The 20,213-nt window shown below is 42.4% G+C and overlaps 2 protein-coding genes across 8 annotated transcripts in view; one reads left to right on the forward strand and one right to left on the reverse strand.

The window, feature by feature from the left end:
- The first annotated feature begins 163 nt into the window (after positions 1-163).
- On the forward strand, positions 164-8,689 carry eps8l3a (EPS8 signaling adaptor L3a). Its single transcript, XM_086199288.1, has 23 exons — positions 164-678; positions 1,216-1,364; positions 1,450-1,523; positions 1,617-1,681; positions 1,795-1,953; positions 3,343-3,486; positions 3,568-3,632; positions 3,708-3,832; positions 3,912-4,039; positions 4,167-4,272; positions 4,409-4,482; positions 4,612-4,686; positions 4,975-5,120; positions 5,240-5,387; positions 5,498-5,535; positions 5,630-5,726; positions 5,817-5,921; positions 6,019-6,101; positions 6,533-6,623; positions 6,719-6,826; positions 6,911-6,996; positions 7,181-7,313; positions 7,421-8,689. The coding sequence occupies exons 2-23, from the start codon at positions 1,303-1,305 to the stop codon at positions 7,430-7,432; spliced, it is 2,124 nt and encodes a 707-aa protein (XP_086055414.1). The 5' UTR covers positions 164-678; positions 1,216-1,302; the 3' UTR covers positions 7,433-8,689.
- Positions 8,059-20,213, reverse strand: part of ampd2a (adenosine monophosphate deaminase 2a) — a 33,801-nt gene continuing 21,646 nt past the window's right edge. For 6 of the 7 annotated variants that reach the window (XM_086199278.1, XM_086199277.1, XM_086199280.1 and 3 more), the window contains 17 exons: positions 19,790-19,920; positions 19,053-19,183; positions 18,475-18,543; positions 17,514-17,625; positions 17,235-17,421; positions 16,363-16,504; positions 16,186-16,275; positions 15,931-16,060; positions 15,426-15,620; positions 15,219-15,350; positions 14,967-15,130; positions 14,517-14,643; positions 14,273-14,436; positions 14,065-14,185; positions 12,795-12,968; positions 12,538-12,648; positions 8,059-12,282 (listed from right to left, as the gene is read on the reverse strand). In XM_086199278.1, the coding sequence (XP_086055404.1) occupies positions 12,067-12,282; positions 12,538-12,648; positions 12,795-12,968; positions 14,065-14,185; positions 14,273-14,436; positions 14,517-14,643; positions 14,967-15,130; positions 15,219-15,350; positions 15,426-15,620; positions 15,931-16,060; positions 16,186-16,275; positions 16,363-16,504; positions 17,235-17,421; positions 17,514-17,625; positions 18,475-18,543; positions 19,053-19,183; positions 19,790-19,920 (2,396 nt within the window). In that variant the 3' untranslated portion in view covers positions 8,059-12,066. The remainder of the gene's footprint in view (positions 12,283-12,537; positions 12,649-12,794; positions 12,969-14,064; positions 14,186-14,272; positions 14,437-14,516; positions 14,644-14,966; positions 15,131-15,218; positions 15,351-15,425; positions 15,621-15,930; positions 16,061-16,185; positions 16,276-16,362; positions 16,505-17,234; positions 17,422-17,513; positions 17,626-18,474; positions 18,544-19,052; positions 19,184-19,789; positions 19,921-20,213) is intronic. The other variant, XM_086199276.1, reaches the window with a different exon arrangement.

Consider the following 20,213-nt stretch of genomic DNA (forward strand, 5'->3'; position numbering starts at 1 on the left):
AGTCCACTTTTTTCTGGGGGGGGGGGGGGGGGTGGTATTACATATCTGTAACTGAATCATGCGCCCGCCTTGTCTGAGCCAGATTTGATGTTCCTTTTTCCCCGAGGGTCTTAAAGGTATTTAATCTGTCCGTGGTTGGCTGTCATAACCAGGTTTCCTCCATGAAGTAGATTTTGAACATGCTGTTATTTTATTGTATGATTGTGAAGTGTTTACACTACGCATTTTATATAAACTAAGATGTATGATCCTCCCTGAAATTAGTGTGTCACAGTATGTTTTCAGATCTGCAGTAATGTGTATTTTGCAGGTTGTACGCAGTTACCTCTGGTAGGTGATTTGTATGATATCGGAGTATTTTTGAGGAGCACAATGGAGAAAGCTCGAACGTTTAGAGCCCTGGAAACTTTGTTCCTGGGAAATGCCATTTCCTCCGTATCTGGTAACCTTTGCTCAGCTGACATGCTGCACTAACAGCAGCTGCAACCAAGACGTCACAGTATCCCATCGTTAATTGTGCTATCGACACTGGACTTTGTCCTCCTCCACCTCTTCCTCTGTGAAGAAGTCTTGTATATTTCATGACACTCACTGAGAAAAAAAGATGAGTTGAGTTTATTCACAGGGATCAACAATACAGAAGGAATAACAACAACTCTCAACCGCCAGCCAGAAAAGGTAAGATTCACGTGAATTGGATCAAAATTTTCTTAAGTAAGAAAAAATATTAAGCTGTAAAAATATAAAGGGAAATTACAATTTAATTTAACTAAAGGATACGTATTGTGAATGTATCGGGTAGCTACAGGGTATTTTAGAGGAACTTAGGAACAAAATTTACAAAAATCATTGAAGTATCGAAGAAGCATTTTAGAGAAAAGCATAAAAAATGATTCTCTTAGTAAACAGTTTACTGTTGTTGATGTTTTACTGATTTATTGCCAATGACGAAGGTGTGGATTGAACAAAGTCTGACTTCATATCTGTTGATATCTGTGAGCCCAGCATGTTTGTTATTTAGTCCACTTGGAATAAAAGCATCGTGAAACATGCGCGCGCGCACTCACACACACACACACACACACACACACACACACACACACACACACTGATGTCTTTTGAAAACATAAACCCACTCATCAAATCAGCGTCTGACACTGTTACGAACACTTATGGCCAATGAAGGATTTTCTGATGTCTGGTCTTCTGATTAAGGCTGCTGACTCAGCTGGTTTTAAGCACTCGTGGTTGGATGAATCGTTTCATGCGTGACACTCTCACAAGTGTGTTGGCTTCCTTTTGATGATGATCGGGACCAACAGCAACAATGACACCAGCAGCTACGCCGGATCCATCGAGTCTAAGTATCATCATTTTAAGTGGTTGATCGATTGCTCCATTTATCGGGAGCCCATCAGTGTTGTGACGTGCTTGTTGGTGTTGTGACAGCGGTTATTCCACCATGGATGAGGTGTCATCACAGGCGTCATGTATGTCGAGGCCCAGCGCAAAGTCAATATACTGTGAGTGTTTAAACTCTGCTGTACCGAACGTGTGATTGCACCTGTTCAGTTTAATCTTGTCTGAATACGGAGCACTGGTTCATGTTTCAACAGTGCAAAGGAAGGAATACGCAGAGTCGATGAACAAGATGATGAAAAAGCACAAGTACAGAGTGGAGGTGACATCACATTTTATAAATCTGTTCAAATGCAGCCTGCCCTGAATCAGATCAGGTTGAATTTTTTTCGTGTGTGTGTGTGTGTGTGTGTGTTCATGTCACTCTGCAACCAGCACTTGTTCACCTGTGAACTGGATGGGATGGGCTTGAGAAACATAGCCGACTGTGTGGAGCAGCTGAAGCTGTTGGACAGGATGGGTCGAGTGTGGGGTCAGAACATGGTGCTGGAACTGCGGGATGCTAATCTGATGCTCACTGACATGGAAACAAAGGTAACTGAGAACTGTAAAATCCAACCTGTGGTCTCATCCAAGATGTCAGTGTTCCAGTAGCCACATGATGTCAGGTTCTACTCAAGAGTGTGGAAATTATATTTGCGATACAATGAAATGTGCAAGCTAGAAACATGGATTTCCTTTTCTGGTGAAGATCGAGGTCAAGACGACATGTTTCTTTAGTCTATCAATGCATTAGTAAGACAATATTAATCAGGGTGTCCTTCAAGGTTTATTCATGGGCCTTCTTTTTTTCTGTCACAAAAGTCAGTATCTGTTCACCCGATGGCTCTAACTTTGTTTAACAAAGTTTGTCTTTGAATTTTGGAGCAATCGCTCAACACTGTTCTTGATAATTAGGGACAAAAGTCTATATCTCCATATATATATTTCTATTTCAATACACACTATGGCGAAGAATTATGATTTGACATTTGCAGTACGCAAATCATTCCTACGTTTATGTACAAGCTTTTCCTGATCAAATATCTTAAGATTAAATGAGTTAAAAGAAAAAGGGCAGCACGGTGGTGCAGTGGTCAGCACTGTGGCCTCACAGCAAGAAGGTTCCAGGTTCGAGTCCCAGGATCTTTCTGTGTGGAGTCTCCATGTTCTCCCTGTTCCTGTGTGGGTTCTCTCTGGTACTCCAGCTTCCTCCCACAGTCCAAAGACATCAAGAGAGGACGAGGCTGATTGATACTCTAAATTGACCATAGGTGTGACTGTGAGTGTGAATGGTTGTCTGTCTCTATGTGTTGGTCCTGCGTTGGACTGGTGACCTGTCCAGGGTGAACCCTGCCTCTTGCCTGAAAGCGCTGGGATAGGCTCCAGCCCCCACGACCCTTAACAGGATAAGACAAAGAAAATGGATGGATGGATGGACTTAAAAGACACTTTCACCAGGATCCTAAACCAAAAAAAGAGTGCACATCCTGTTATTAGAAAACCTCTGGCTGCCAGGGAGCTTTAGAACAAATTCAAAGCTCCTTTTTGTGCCCGACTACATCATGGACATCAGTGATGTCATGCACCTTCAATCCCTGAAAGATTCCCTCTCGAGTCGAATAGTTCTTAAAAGAAAACCTACAAATCCTCTGTTATGCATAATAACATTTAAATAATTACATTTCAAATCTGCTTTTAGCTTTAAAATATACCCTCTTTTGGGTAACCTACAGTCACATTACATCGCATCTTTTGTTTGCATGTTTTGTGATTCCTATTAACATTGTTGTCATAATTTCAAAAAACATGTATCATTTCAGCAAAAATCCCACCCTGCACAGCAGTCGGCTTCATGCCACAGATGTGTGGTGTTTTTCCATTTCTATGACATGACGTGGATGTCATGACTAAAAGTTAAGATCTATTTTTTTCCCCCCTCAGGAAGAACTGGAAACATTTGCTGTCAGTGACGTCCTGGAGCTGAAAGCTGTTTTGGACGCTTCCGAGTTTAATTCCCTCCTCACGTTGTCGGTCAGTTATGGAGGAAAACCAAACGTCTTCATGTTCCAGTGTGAGGATTTAAGGGTGAGAACAAGCCACGGAGGCAGCATTCATCATGACTTATAAGACAACGACATGATCCAGGGAACGTTTTAATATCTACAGGCGGACGACATTCTGAAGAGTCTCTCCAAAGCAATATCACGCAGCCTGGAGGACTCACGTGTCCGGTGAGGACCTGCAGGTGCATCGTCGAGCAGAGTTGGTATCTTTATTCATTTGTGCCTTTGACTCTTTCCAAGCAGCACCGCAGGAAGTGCAGAAGGACGTGAGGCAGTGAACGACACTACCGAGGCTGGCAAAACACCTGAGCCCCAGGAGCAGAAGCCTGCAGCTGATTCAGCACCCCAGGAGCCTCTTGTCGATTACGGTGAGGCAGTAACAGCTTCCATGAAACTGGTGCGTTCAAAATGATGCCAGTATCATTTTCATTCTGGTCTCGGTTGCAGAGGAAGATAACGTGCCTGAGCCTGAACTGGTTGCGCTTCAAGAGCAGGATGACAAGGAGGAGGCCGCAAGCCTGGCAGAAGTACCTTTACCTGCTCCACGTTCATACACAGAGCTGGACAGAAACGCGGTCGGTGTCTGTTCTATTATCGACAGAACACGGGATGAATGGTTTTTTTTTGCACTATTCACATAGAATTAATTCATTTTTTTAAGCAAAGCAGTGAGTAACATGAAAGTGATTTCCCAACTCCCAGGACATCTGGAATCATATTTCGAAGGACATTGAAATCTTCGCGGGACACGTGGCTGCGGTCGCGGCAAAACATGCAAAGAAAAAGAAGAAAAATAAAAAAGGAAAAGGTAGTATAATGTAGAAAGTGGTGTCAGATTGTGAGATCAAAATACAATAATGTCTTATGATATAAACAAAATCAGATGACCACTTGTGATCCTCATCATTTGCAGGCTAACTGGTTTTTGTTTTTGTTTTTTTCAGTTTTGGACGGCATGCCCCCTGAAGGAGATTTTGCCACTTGTCTACATAAGATCAAATATGCTTTCAACCTTCTGGTTGGTGATCCTTCATGATATTCCCATATTGTCATCATGATCGCTGTTTCTTCACTTTTGTGTGTTGTACCATGAATATGAAAGTCTTGCAGCTGCATATGTACTTTGGAACTGCTTTTATTTTGACAGTCAGAGCTGAATGGACAGATTAAGGACCTCAGTGCCCCTGAATGTGTTCACTCCTTGTTCTCCACGTTAGCGTTCGTAAGTCATGACATCTCGCACTTTACAATTGTGCTTTTTCGCAAACATGAACATATGTATGTTCCTATGTTCTCACATTAGGAGCCTTGTCATTCATTGTGCTCTTTTTGGATAGTTTTTTCCTTCCCTGATTTTCGTTTTTATAATCATTAACTTTGAACGGTTTGGTCATGAGCTCTCATGTAATAAACATGCAGCACTGAACAAGGCCCAAGCTACAGGACTGGACCTGCACAAAGACACTACTGCGTCTATTTTCTAACGGATAATCCTAATTTTCCTCACCAGATTGTACCTCACTGTCCTGAGGATCTGCCACCGACCATCGTCGCTCCTCTGTTTACTCCTCAGAGCATTCGCCTCCTGAGTGAGGAGGCATCTGGGGAGGAGGACCAGCTGTGGCAGTCTCTGGGAGACGCCTGGAACATTCCCAGGTGGGAACCTGGTAGAAATGTATTGTTATGTAGTATTTTTTTTCTATTAAATTTTTCTAATTAAATTAAATGTTGGAATGGCGGGTATATGAAGCAAAATTATTTATGGTTCTGAGCAGCACCAAATGGCCGGAGGACGATGAGGACATCCCGACCTTCACTCTGACCTTCTCTGATGGCTGGCAGCCTCCTGAGCTGCACGAAGCACCCGAATCCAATGTGACACCAGAAAGAGGACCGGAGATGTGCCAGCTGGCATCCAACCAGGTAAACTTGTTAGCAGGCGGTAAAGTAGTGAGAAATATAACCGTATATGCTCTTAGCTCCTCCGGAAAGGAGAAAAAAACACAACGGAAACATTTGCTTTCTCTGTTTAGATGTCTGGCAAGTGCACACCAGCACCTTCAACAGTGTGGTACGCATCAGCATGTCAGCACAGGTCAATTAACCGTCGACATGTTAGAGTTCTGAGTTTTTCTTTTCTTCCCCTTTGCTGTTCATGTATTTAGCTCAGGAGGGTCGAAACCACATTACATGCGTGCTATGAATGACTTTGTGGCAAGGAACGACATGGAGCTCACCATCTTAAAAGGGGAAGTAGTTGAGGTGAGATTCAGTCTCTATTTAGCAGCCGACACATTTCAGATAGAAAACCTGTGAGGACCATGATTGTCTGTGCTTTTTGTACGTCCACAGCTGCTGGAGTCATCAAAGCTGTGGTGGAAAGTGAAGAACAGCATCGGACAGGAAGGATACGTCCCCAACAACGTCCTGGAGCCCTGGGTTGGAAAACTTGATGAGGTGGCTAACGAAGAAGCTATCAGTGTCCCTTTGCCCCCCTGCATTTATTCCTATATCATTCCAGTGTGATTATAGTGTGTCACCACTTCCTCTGCAGCCTAAGGCTTCTCCTATCCAAACCAAGAAGTCCAAGCCTACAGATGTTAAATCCTGGTTTAAACGGATGGGTTCTTCCAAAGTGTAAGTACATACAGATATTACAGACAAGGCTGATTCTTTGGTTTTAGCTCCAATCTCTCTGTGGGTTACTCAGCATACAGCTGGAAAAAGCACTACATGGAGAATACCCGATGATGCACCTGGACACTTCTTCAATTTTTAAATTTTTTTTTTTTTTTTTTTTTGTGGAGGGTGGCGCTAGGTTGGTGTTAGCTTCAAGCTAAATAGAAGTGTCTGTCTCCCTGCATTCTGGAAGCATCAAAAAGTGAGGCAGTATTGGAGGAAAACCTGGTGGTGAGGCTGGAATGACCTATTAGTGCCGTACTTGAGTGAAGTGCAGCTTCTAACGTGGTTGGTAATGACACGCAAGAGCTCTTTAGCTCTTCTACAGTTGGGGCTGGAGTTCATTTTTCTTTAACTTTATGTTTCTTTTCCCTTTTTTTTTTTTTAAGAGAGTCAAAGCTGCATCACATGCGTGCTACGTGTGACTTCATTTCAAGAAAGCACATGGAGCTCACCATCAAGCAAGGTGAAATAGTCGAGGTGAGCACTGGTGGCGTGTAACCCAGCTTCTGTATTTCAGATACAAAACTTTGAAGATTGTGTGCATGTGTGTGTGTGTTTTTGTCTATTCACAGCTGCTGGACACGTCAAAGCTGTGGTGGAAGGTGAAGAACACCGATGGACAGGAGGGTTACGTCCCTAACAATGTTCTGGAGCCCTGTGATGGAAAACCTATTGATGAGGTTGTTAATTAGAAGTTGCTAGCGTCACATCGCACTTAATCAGACTGTACCTGAATTGTTCATGTGTGTTTGCTACTTCCTCAGCAACCTGGAGCTCCCCCGGTCCTAACCAAAAAGTCCAAGCCTGCTGAAGTTAAAGCCTGGCTTATACACTTGGGTTTTACAAAGATGTAAGAACACAGACTAAGTCCAATTAATTTTTTCGTGTTTGTATAATACAACCGTGTGGTTTGTTTGCATTGCTGCAGTGTTTCTGTAGGTTGTCTCCGTAGTTACTTCCGCAAAACCGCAGAGTTAACACACTAGAGACTAACAAAGTGATGTTTTTTGGTTCCCGGCCGTCGTCTCCTGCAGCACCGTAGCCTGTCTGGGTGTGCTGAGCGGCTCCTTGCTCCTGGGGATGAGCAGAGAGGAACTGAAGGCTGTGTGTCCAGAGGAGGGAGGGAAAGTCTTCTTCCAATTACAAGAAGTCAAGTTGGACATGGCTGTACGTGTCACGCCAGCTTCATTTGTCTGAAGATAGAATCATAACACCGATGAATACAACTGCAAACTGACTGTTTTGGGTTTTTTTTGTTTATTTCTGTTATGTAGGCTGCAAGTTAAGAGGAACCCTGAGATAACAGAAATCTCCCTGAGCCAACACTGATGACCTGCGCTGCTTCAGCGAATGTTAAAAATCCGATTGATATAAATACATTAATAACATTGCATTGTACTCTGTACTCTTTGCCATATTAACAGAGAATGACACATATTTTATCATAAAAGATCATTTTTGATGGATGTGTCATTTAGAAATGTAATAAAATGTCACAGACGCCAAACACGCAAATGAATTCCACCTGGGAGACAAGCAGAGTTTAACGATGGGAAACAGCAAAATTATTTAGAAGTTGAAAGAAAAGGCACACAGCAGAGAATCCACAAACGGGGCAGGAGACGACCAATGTGACCACTTTGACTGAAGACAAGCTGATCAGCTTCCTAGAGGCCGGACTCCTGGACCCATGGCCTCAGAACCGGGTCTGAATGCATGTCAGACTGTGCTTCAGTAAAATCACTGACTTTCTGAAGGGAGTCTGGACTGTCGCTGACAGGCTGGGAGTAAAGCAGTACGAGTCAGACAAATACTAAGTATTCTGCAGCAGTAGAGGCGGTGGATATGCAACCCAATCTATCATGTAACTTGTCAACGGAAGTCATTAGTTTCAGTACAACGGTTTAGTGAATAAACATGCTTTATTTAATTATTCAGACGTTACATGTGCACTCTGAGGCATCTGAATCCGTAAAACAGTTTCATTCATTATTGTGGCAATTAACACAAAATTAGGCAAAATTAAAAAGACAATGCAACATAAATGTAAAAGTTAATGAGGATAATATCAGATGAACATTAAATAACTTGATGGCAACAGAACACTGGTAGTTGATGCAGTATACAGAAGGTTTATACAGACAGTGAACAATGTACAAATGTTTGACATTTGAATAGTTTTTGTTGACTTCTATTGTGATTTTTTTGTTGTTGCTATTTTTCTCCTGCGATCACTGTGTGACGCCATTATAGGCTGCAGTGTTTTCCGTGTGGGTGATTACTGGACGAGAGATATGAAGGTGTGAGGGCGGGGGGCACTAGTTTGTCACTGTAACATGTAAACAGTAAAAACACACCATGGACCCAGCAGTTAGCATTTTGCTAACCCTCCCACCATCTGCAACATATATTCCTGTAATGCCTCAACTAAATGTAAGAAAGTAGTCAACATGTTAGTTGTTATACATTCAAAAAAAAGAAAGCTAAAGACATGAAAAGTTACACTTTGTGCTTAGACCATTAATAAAATGTGATTACTGTTGTGTTTTCATGTGGTAGAAGAGTGACTTTGGAGCCTGGCTGGTGGTTGTCTGGGATGGCTACATCAGCTAAAAACACAGATAAATCTGGGATGGATTCAAGTTACATTCTGAACAGATGCTCTGATGACAAACCTAAACTTTTCATGTAGCAGCAACAGCAGCTGGACATTTGTGAAATATTTTGACAACTAACATGACCAGTTTGATTGCTGTGACACACTGTACAAACATTCGTATCTCCCTAGGGATGATTTGTAAGAAACCTCCCTCTTGTGTCACAAGTACTTCAGTTGGAAATGGTTTACTACTTTGTGAGTGAATACTTGCAAAACTCATGATATTCCTGTCAGCGTCTGCTAGTTTCTGTTTGTGGAAATGAGAAGATGCTTCACTGAGATGTTTAGCAGCTTGTTAGTCAGTTGGACATACAACCATAAACCAGGAAGGGAGCAATGAGCCTTTCTACTGTGGATGTGGCAACTGTCAGATGAAGAATGATAAGCTGAACAGACATAGACTGTATAAAAGAATCAAACAACTCCACTGTGATGGTACACTTTGGTGTGTGGACTAGCATTGTGAATTTAGAGTTTTGGCTGTTCCATCTTGAACTCTTGGAACCACAAGTGCCGATGGTGGGACGAGCAGGTAGTGCTAGCTAGCTAGCTTTGTTAGCGCTGTGCATCTGTGACTCGCATGAAACGCGCACAATTTATTTACCAGCTGACTGATTACAGTGTCTTGTTGAAGTACTAATCAATGAAGCATTACTTTTTCAACAAGTTCACAAATATGAATAGAATCACATTGTGGCCACTCTTAGTTCGAGGTCATAAACCAGGGTTCGTTTGCCTGGTCATGCTGTTTGTCTCCATGATAATTTAAAAACGCTAAGGCCAATTTTCACCAAACTTGGTTGAGTGGTGGCATATGGGTCAAGGAAAAGCCTATGCACATTTGAGGTTGATCCACTTAACGTAGCCTAATATCGTATTTCTTTATACATGGGTCGGGTCTAATCCCTGAACAGGACAGACAACGGATGGACGGATGGATAGTTTGACTGAGGTTGCCTTGGTGGAGGTATGTGCTGCTTCAAACGGCCAGAAAATAGACATTTGAGGATTTTTTTTAACTGAAGTAATCAAAAGAGAGAATTAGGATCATTTTCTCATACACTTACAAATGGTCTACTTTTTGTAATCTGCAGGCCATTCATTTTTAAAACTTTGAGGCGTCATCCGTCTCTCTTGAACAGTCTATGAAAATAAAGGAGGGATATGGTTTACAGTTACAGCAGACAAAACACAAATTAAAATACTGAGTCCAGAACGGAAACTAATGGAAAAACTCTAAAAACATCTATTTTCAGAACATAATAGTACAACACAATGGTTACGGACAAAAAAAACAACAACCGAGTGACAAACCTTGACATCAAAATAGTGTGAATATAAAATCTCATTTCTATATTGTACTCAAAAAATACATTTGTACATGAAATTTAACAATCACACAAAAAATTTCAGCGCACATCTCCAGTGCATCCCTTTAACACGAGCTACAGTACTCTGGCTGAACAAAGATTCCCTTCCATCTTTTATTCAACTCAAGTCCTCTGCCATGTAAAGCAAACAAATTCATATATATATATATATATATATATATATATATATATATATATATATATATATATAGTTCTAAGTCTTAGTCTTGGCTTTGAGTGTTACATGACACAAGCATGTAGGTTTAAGCTCACAGTTTGAAGGGAGGTTGTACTGTGTCCAGTGGCGGTGTCCAGAGTGGTGTGATAATATGATGATTGTACAACAGAAACATTTGGAGCTGATGACATCACAGCTTGATTGGATTTCGGGGGCTAGTTAAATAAAATGCTACGAGACTCATGCAACAGTCCGGACCACGTCCCTGCATGGCTGATTTCGACATGCAGAGTAGAACTCCCTCTCTGCAAAGAGAAGTCTGGACACTGATGCTGGTTGGAAGATGCTTTACATTACAGCTGGTTGAAAACGACTCCGCTACCATCTATTATTGATGCAGGCATGCAAAAAGCACTTAATAAGCAGAGACTCAAACATTCCCCCTCCAGTGAAGGCCAAGGTAAAAGCTATTTTACACCCAGCATGCGGCTGGGTGGTTTCAATTCCATTGGGTTAGGGTTTTACAACAGCACAAAGGCATTAAACTTGGTAATGTTTTGCAGGAAAACAAATCTTTATACATGATAACAGTGTGAGAGATGTGCATGCAGTGCCTGAAGCTGAGAATGACAAGGCACTGTGAAGTCTTGGTGCATATATACAGAGCACTGCATGCAAAGGGAAGGAATGAGTGTGGTCAAGAGGCACAGAGGGTCCGTATCATCATGGCCACTGTGAGGTAAACGTGTTCTCTGACGACGCTGAATACAACCACATTCATGTGTGGTTACGAATCGCTACATTGCACAATTCCTCTTTATCTCTTTTACCTCAGAAATGTACCATCAAACCAAAACAAGGTTCTATATTTACAGGAATAAATTTTGCTGTCTGATAGAAATGGAATGTTTTTGCAGGGAGCTGGATTCTCTCCTGACTTGAGGGCCGTGGAGTTTCTCTGTCTTCTATGTTCTCATTTGAATAAAGGAGGAATAAGTCTGTGAGCACAACTGCCTGATCTAAAACCACACAGAGCAGCATGCATGGCTGATGTAGTGCTGTGGCCATGCCTTTGCTGCTAAAGCAGGTCTTACATTCATCAGAAACACTGCAGCATTACTCAAATAAGTCTGCATCTGGGTTCCTTCATTTCAGCCTTGTATAATGAAGATGATGGCTGCATCAAAGTTAGAGTAGTAGAAGATAAGCAATGTTCAGAGCAATAAGCTGGCCGCCAGTGTCTGTAGTACACAGATACTACAGTGATACCACATGCTGTATAATATCTCTGAATATAAATATCACTCAATTACAGAACACTGGACTCATCAGACAGTACTTGCTGGATCAAGAAATCACCACCACATTGCAACTCGGTGCCTCTCGTAGTGAAAGGGCCTCCCTCTAATGTTTCCCTGCTGCTGTCTGGATGTCCCAGCTAGCCTTCATCATGCTGCCTCACAGTGGACATCAACTCTTCTCCAAGCTGGCTATAAAGAGGTCAAAACTCTTTCCTGAAACACAATCATGACTCAAGACGCGATACAGAGGAGAGCAGAGGCCTGAGTGCACTGGCAGCACCGTCTCCTGGACTGTTTGCTAGCATTCTGATACAGTGAAGGTTTAAGGTGTTTAAAAAGTGAATAGGACGAGCAGTTTGAATGCTCCCATCTTCTCTGTGCCAGGGATGGATGAAACTAAGTGACTGTGATTTCAGCGGCGTCCCGGGAGAGGGCCCATGGACAGCGAGTCCTCCTCATCAATGGTGTCAAGCTCTTGTGTGCGCACAGCATGAATGATGAGGTGAAGCTCCTCAGAGAGGGTCTCACTGCGGTACGCCACCCGGATATCAGGGACGTTGGTGCGACGGATATCGTTGCTCTCAGGACCCTCTTTGGAGTAGCTCGGGCCCAGCCAGTAGCTCTTGGCCTGAGATTAGGAGATGCGATATGAGTGGGAATTTGGGGAAGGCTGCACAGACGACATGCCTGCATAAATCAATCTACTACATCTAGATCTAGGTGTGTTCGTCTGGTTTTAAAAAGTACAATTTCAATTGGACTAATATGATGACATGAATTCTGACAGACAATATGTCGATTTTTCTAACGCCATATAAGTGTAATTCATGTCACATTTTTAAATGTTTTAAACATGATCAAAATAATGGATATGTCCGTTTACCTTGTGTGAAAACCCACTCATGAGAACACTGTTTCTCGCCAGCTCACACATGTCACAGGAACTGAGTTTCCACACTTGAGTGGCAATACTGTACTCCTCCATCAGAGGCTCCTGGGTACAAGAGCACACACGCACACGCACGCACACACACACACGCACGCACACACACACACACACACACACACACCGTCAGTATTGGCTATGTGTAGACTTACATTTATCCGTGTGGGGAAGAATATGAGGGGCTTTCCACTGACCTTGGTAAAGTGGAACTGAAGGGGGTCGTCAGTGGACAGAGACACCATGAGGCCTCGGGACAGGTACTCTGGCAGAGGATTGCGGTGGTAACTGAGGAACAGGCTGTTGTTGCTGAGTGGTGACATGGCAATACCAATTTGAGCCAGGTAGTAGAGATACTGAAGAACCGGGGCCTTTAAGAGTGACACAAACAGAAAAACAATTAACTCTGTCGAAAGAAGACTCCACAGACTGAGGTGAGTGAGTTTAAAGCTTCATCAGTCACAACCAAGTGGGAGGGTGGAGATGATGCTTCCCAAAATATAATCCAACACAACACTGTCACTAAACATAGTCTCTCTGAGAAGGGCTTCAAATAGAAAACGTTGCGGTGTTTATGAACACTGAGCCTCATGAACAAGGCTTTGTTCTTGCACATAACAATAACAGGAAAATAACAATAAAAAAACATAGCGCAATAAACGTGCAGACTATGAGCACTCCAGTTGTTTTTATTTTGGGTAGTCTGGTGGAGGTGCCCAGGTATTACGATCTGGTGATGAAGCCTTTGTTTAGCACAACAGCCTTCTAACCCAAACTGGGTGGAACAAATCCGTTCTTGCCCACCTGACTGTATTTTCTTCAATATTAACATGGAGCACCTGCCAGGAAACAACCAAGTAAAGCCAAATAAAGGCCAAATCAAAACCAACCAACCATTTGACTGGTATGACCTTTGAGCACCAAAATATTTTCAGTTCATCCTCGAGTCCCAGAGGACACCGATATAAAATTTGAAGAGAGTTTCTAAAGGCGTTCCAGAGATATCACTTAAAAAGGACAAATGGACATCAACCACATACATAAAAATCGTTGTACAGTATGAAAGAGCAGTGTGCTCCCCCTGCTGGTCACTGCATCACTGCATGATTCAAACCTGTGCATCTCACTTCATTATGACGTGGACTGAATGGAATTGTTCCCAAATGAGTAGTCCCTTGAAATTAGAGCTGCTTTTTTCCTTATTTTCTGTATGATTTCACAAGTTGCACAATAGCTATTTACACAGTGTCTCCCAAAGCAATCAGTGGAAACACAGAAAACTTATCAATTACAATATATGACAAAAAAATCTCTTATTTCGCAGCACAAAATACAAATGTGTATTGCATTTTCCCTGAGAATAAATTGTTCAGTTTAAGATTAAATCTGGTTTTAGATGATTCCTGCAGGAAAGCCAGTGTTACTGTATTTCAACATGGTGCAGCCAAGCCAGTGTCGTGTCCTGACCTTTCGGAGCAGCAGCCCGTGGGAGATGTTCTCTGATAACATGAAACCTGACACCAGGTGGTGGATTGGCCCTGCCTCCCCACAGTGAGGTCGCAGCACAAACGTGTGGAAGCCTCGTCTCCTGTTTTAGAGAAACATATTTTGTTGTGCTTGATTTCATTTTGAAATGAATGGATGCACAGTCTGATAAGGTTTTATGGATGCGAACCTCCGCAGATGGTTGAGCACAGTCATGTTGGCGTAGGTGTAGTAGAGGTAGTAGGAGTAGGGAGGGTTGTCTTCTTCCGTCCAGTTGGCAGGCAGTGGACTGTCAAGGTTGAAAATGTGGTGCTCTGGTTTGGACTCATCGTCCACGCTGTCAAAACCGACCACCTTTAATACAAGGATTAGGTTCAGTAAGCCTTGCTGAGCACTGATCTTCATGATGATTCATAATGCACTCAGGTACTCACATGCTGCAGGAAGAGATGGAGCTCAGGATGACTGCCGGGGTTGATGGTGACCTCAAACAGAGGCAGGAAGATATTCTCCAACATCTCCTGGAAGTTAGCCAGTTGCTTCTTGGTGTGATACACATCACTGGAAATACAGTGATGGTTAGGAGATGCAGGGACACACTCTGATACACATCCAATGATACACATAAAAATGCAGGCGTAAATAGTTTTTGTTGTTGATTTCTAGGATAGGCTGGGAGCACTATGTGGACAACATTTTCAAATAAGCAGAGATAGTGGCACACAAAATACAAAGGGTGGCAGAAGAATCACTTCACTTGCATCATACAAAACTGAGTTTCTGATTTATGATACTGACCAGTATTCAACATACAAAGGCTACAATATCTTGCATCATCTCACTGCTGTTCAATATAAAATGAAGCAAGCTGGGATTTTACTTACAAGAGACGGGGCACCTGTATAAGCCAGCGGACATTATCTGAGTACACTCGGTGTTTGACAGCCCACCGGGCCAGCTTGTCCCATTCGTCTCTGCAGCGGCCGTAGATGGACAGACGAAGCTCGGAGTTCTGGTATTTGCTCTCCTCCAAGTCTGACATCACCTCCTGGATGACAAGTGACAGAGTGATGTATCAGTTTGTGTGTAATGATATATAATAAAGTTAAATTAATCAATTGTGATGTCATCTGTACCTTGACTATGTGGGCAAAGTATTTCCCCTCAATGTGGTTGTCAGTCTTGATGAAGATCTCTCTGAGGATAGACTCTCCGATGGGATTGTATTTGGCATTGAACTTGTCAAAACGATGGAATGTGTTACGGTCCTGTCAAGTGAAAGAAGACGGTTAAAATTTCTTTTCTTCTTTTTCACAGATAATATCACATCTGCAATTCCTCACCGCATGCATGTCAAGTGTGTCAACGCTCAGGTCGAAGGCCGTCAGGTTCATGCTCTCAAACACCTCCTTGAGGGTCTGACCCCGCCCGTGCTCAATGTGAACAATCTCCTCTGGGTATTTCTTCATGGCTCTCTTGATGAACCGCAGCAGATGCTTCTGATTCATACAGGAAGAGGCATGTATATGTGTGTCTACCTGGAGACAGGACAAAACAATTGTTAGGTTTCAGAGTATTTTCTGTAGATTTTCGCAATTGGAGGTGGCAACAACGTCAAAACACAGGTCCACCTTGGACTAAGCAGGCACTAGAACAAGTGAATGTCAGATTTGTATCATTCTAATCTAAATCACAACATATTAACTCTTGAGCTGCAGTTCAGTTATTTGGCAGAGATTCTTTCAATGTTGTGGGAATGCAATGAGAAGCCTGATTTTGTTTCTATCCTTACAGTGATGGATAAACTGGTTAAGCTGGCTGCTGCCGCAATTTGGAGAGTTGGCTTACTTTTCGTATGTTGTAGAAGTCTCTGTGAGGAACTTTCTTCTGAGCTGCCAGTTCCTTCAACTCATTTAGGAGGATGTGCATTTGAAATTTGGAGCTCAGGTACTGCAGGCGACGGTAGCAGAAAGACTTCCTGTAAACAGCAAACACAGACATATAAGATAGAACCTCATTTTAAATACAAAAGAAGAGCTACCATCACAATGCATATAATAATGTCCTTTCTTTCTTCCTCTAATATTATCATTTGATACTCACACTGGTCCATTAATAATGAGGGCCATCATCACATTCATGTCTGCAATGTACTCTTTCAGGTCAGGGTACAGCAGGTCCAGTTCTGTACTTCTGAAAATGAAGATAGTGTGTTCATACCCACAAGTATAAGTAAACAAACAGCATTAAAATGTTGCCCTACAGGTGCAAGATGCTTACTTGTCCATGTTGTTTTTCTTGTTGTAGACATGCACTACTCCATCTACCATCTTGCAACCATATCCTGTATCTGCCGGCATATTCTTGGGGTCCTGATTGTCGTAAGGGTGTGTCTTGGATACAGGTGGGTGGACGGGGGCGTCTGGAAGAATTTTCATTGTCATCATAAGCTACAAACAACCTTTTCTGATCAACAATGGCACAACTTCTGCCAGGGTGAAAAAAGTGTACAACACAGCTGCTCCCAAGGCAAAAAAAACAGATGATAGGGAACACTGCTCGTGTAACTTTTTGTTAATTTTTCTCAGCTAGTTCATTGTGTGCATGCAGTTTCTTTACAGGCAGATTCAATTAATGTAGTTTGGCGTGCAACTGACTTTCCCTCAGGCAATCCCCCTGCTGTCTCACTATTAATAAATTTTAAACATTTATGTATTGCTTGAAAGGCTGGAACATTCCCCTCATCTCGGGTAGAGGAAAACCTCTTTGAAAACATTGCAAAGTAGCCTGAGGAAAAGGTGAAACACATTGTTAATTGCTGTAGCCACACATGAAGTTTACAAAAAAAAAAACTGGATCTCAGCTGCAAATGCAGAGCTTTAGCCTCCTGGAGCCTCTTCTGTACTGTTCAGATCATCAAAACAACCCACTGACAGCTAATGTAGGGCAAATGCAATTATTTCTAGTGTTCTCGGCTGCAAAACAGGGTCAGGTATGCTTGTTGAGTGAAAAGTATTCTTGGAATAAAATAATGACAAAAGGAGGCGTGCAATTAAAAGATGCTTCTGTATGATATGAGCCTTGAGGCACCACATGTGATTTTATCCTTTCCACTTTCTAATTGTTATTTCTTTGGTGTGTGCATGTGATACCTGCATCAACAGGGGTCTCTGGTATGTCGTCATATACCCCCAGGTCCAGTGGCTTCACTCCAAGGTCCAGCAAGGCGTGAGCAGTGGTCTTACAAAAGGACTGCATGGATCGGTTTATATACTTCTCCCGAATGAATAAAGCTTTCACTACACACTTGGCAGCATCAACCAGGTCAGTAAAAGGCACCTGGGAAGACGTTGAACCACATTTACAAGTCAGCTCAATGAAGTGAACGCACACAGAAATTATGAGAGAGCAGCTTAATAAAAGCTCCTCACCCCACATTTTTCCTCTCCAGATATGGAGACCCGCTGGTACTCTCTCTCCATTGGCATCTCCCTCTCTGTAAATCCATGATCAACAGTGTCCACACTCGTCTCCTTCATTAGCCTTCAAAGGATCAAATAACAGGGTAAAACAAAGTAACAGAGGGCCCCAAGAAATCATGAAGGTAAGCAGGAAATAACAAGAATGTCGCATGAAGTGAATGAAAGAAAAGAAAGGGTTTATGTCTTCATATAAATGAGATGTACTCCAGCATGAACAAATCTCTAAAAGCATCTTTGACCTTGGCTTTGTTCATAGGCAGCATTATACCTTCATGTCCTAGATGAATATCACTAGGAGGATTTAAAGAAAACTGAGCGTAACTAAACTAAGGGTGTCAGAGTTAGGGGTCAGACAATGTGATGTGATGAGGCTCATTCATTTTTATACATTTGCAATCACCGTCAATATTCTGATGAGTGACTAAAAAATAGCTTATTTAATCTAAAGAATGTTTTTTAAATAAAACAGATACTTATTCAGCCCAGTGTTCATGCAGGGTAGCAGCTAAAATGTCGATTTATCTACGCTTCAATGGAAAGATTTTTGCATGGATGCAGGGAGGCGGGCTTCTCTACCAAACAAGAAGTCCCATCACAGTGATGAGGAGAAGCAAAATAAAGATTTATAGTATGCAAAGGCAGTAGCAGCCTTGATGTTACCACCACCAAGGAGGTCACGTGTTAGCTGCTGAGTCTCTCCTAATGTCTAAAGTTACTGCACATCTATAAAGTCACCAGCAGAGGGAAGATGTGGTCTTAATACACTGATTAACACTCTCAGTGGCTCTGATAACAAATGGAAGCGAGGAGTTTCAATTCTGAAATGACAGGTGTAAGTATACAAAATATACAGTAAAAAAAAAAAAAGACAGAAAGAGAATCACTTGACAAATCTTCAGTGCTCACTCACTCCAGATCTGTAGCACTGTCGATTTTCATGAAGTCCTGCTTGGCGCGCAGCAATATCTCTGGTTCAAGCCTTGGGGTGATATGCAGCGGTGCAGGATAGTGTGGGCAAGGAAAAGGGTAGAGGGCATCAGAAGTTAAGCACACCACCACAAAGAGACAGAGAGACAGACAGAGAGCAATTATATAAGCACAAGCAACTCTCTCACACACAAAGACACACATACAGACATACACAAAGCCTTTCAGTTATAAATCAATCACAGTGATTCAGACTGCAGTAAACTCTGATCATACTTCAGGAGGCACCTCACTTAACTACTAGGACAGGCAGCTTAGTAGTGCAGATAGCATCACCCTGGAGAGGACAGAACCCACCTCCTTATAAAAGTTTAAGCGCCCGAGGATTTGTGTGCGTGGGTGAAAACAAGACTGAGTAAACAGAGGGGCGAGGGCGAGAGCTGTCTGCGGTTCTCGGGAGAGTTTATTTTACCGTCTTTGTGTGTAGGTGTGTGTATGTGTGTGTGTGTGTGTGTGTGTGTGTGTGTGTGTGTGTGTGTGTGTGTGTGTGTATTTCCTTACTTAATGTCCTGACTGATTTGCCTCTCTAGGCGGTGCCGGCGCTCCTCCAGCTGTTCGATGGGGCTGTCCTCTGGGAACTCATATGGAGCGCTCCGCATCTCGCTCTCCGCCATGCTGCGTGTGAACAGCTCCTAGAGCGAGCAGACGAAATCGTCAACACAGAGACCTACATAGACCCCACATGCTCCATCTACTTTCATAAAAAGGTACACGCAATGAAAAGGCAAATATCCGCACGGTATCAGCAGATATTGGCAATTTTTTAATAAACAAGTCTGATATTTATCTATGTCTGCCCAGTTTTGCTGAAGTCTGCTTATTATCCGTTTATCATGAGCTAAGTATGATTTACAGACATTTGTAAATGTTTTGAAAATAAAGAAAGCATCTTCTTTTTAAATTCCCAATGTTTACTCTAATATCTGAACTATTCATGAGTTTTGTTGTGTTAGGCATCAGCAGTCCAAGCCTCAATGCCAAGGTGATGTTATCATATTTTCAAAATTTTTGTGTGTTCTATAATTAAATGTCTTTCTGAATTTATCTCAGCAAAAAATAAAAAAAAATGTAAACCCTTAACAAGAATAGGATTAAAATGAAATCCTCTTGTTATATTTAATTCTTTCCCTTTTATGACGTTAATGGACTGAAGGCTGCATCTAAGCTGGTTGGAGACCACCAGTGTTACCATCACGCTGCTGTGAGTTTAAAAACAATATCTGAGTTTGAAATCTCACCTCTGCGATCTCCTTGTACTTCTCTTCCATGGACGTTCGTAGGTCGACTGGGAATTGTGTGAGAGAAACAGATGTCCCTGGAAGGGATCGCTGGGGTTTGAGAGTCTTGGGCCCAGCTGAACCACACAAATCTGTAGACAGGCAAAGTTGTGGTGAGAAATCGTTGTGGAGAGAAGTTCAATTTTATTCCCGTCAGTCTAGTCGAGTGAATTTTACTTTTAGAACACCAAATCATAGCATGGGTTATCTTGGGTACTTAAACAGAGCAGGTCTAGTCCAAGCTCAAGAACAAACACACATTTAAACTCAACAGTTTGCTGCATGAGCAAGCAGTAGCAAGTAAACAGCCAATTATAGAAAACATCATTTTGTTTCAGCACAGCAGCAACACCTCTTCACCAGGCCTTGATATATTGAACTCTTC

This window comes from Aulostomus chinensis, chromosome 3 (assembly GCF_037954235.1).
Source record: "Aulostomus chinensis isolate RoL2024-O1b breed Wild chromosome 3, RoL_Achi_v1.0, whole genome shotgun sequence".
Classification (NCBI taxonomy): domain Eukaryota; kingdom Metazoa; phylum Chordata; class Actinopteri; order Syngnathiformes; family Aulostomidae; genus Aulostomus; species Aulostomus chinensis.

What these genes read in the sequence shown, in the direction of transcription:
- eps8l3a (XM_086199288.1), top strand. Translation starts at nt 1,303, where the DNA reads ATGATGATCGGGACCAACAGCAACAATGACACCAGCAGCTACGCCGGA. An exon ending in GAAAAATAAAAAAGGAAAAG is followed by an intron (nt 4,273 to 4,408) that starts GTAGTATAATGT and finishes TGTTTTTTTCAG; the next exon opens with TTTTGGACGGCATGCCCCCT. An exon ending in AATATGCTTTCAACCTTCTG is followed by an intron (nt 4,483 to 4,611) that starts GTTGGTGATCCT and finishes TTATTTTGACAG; the next exon opens with TCAGAGCTGAATGGACAGAT.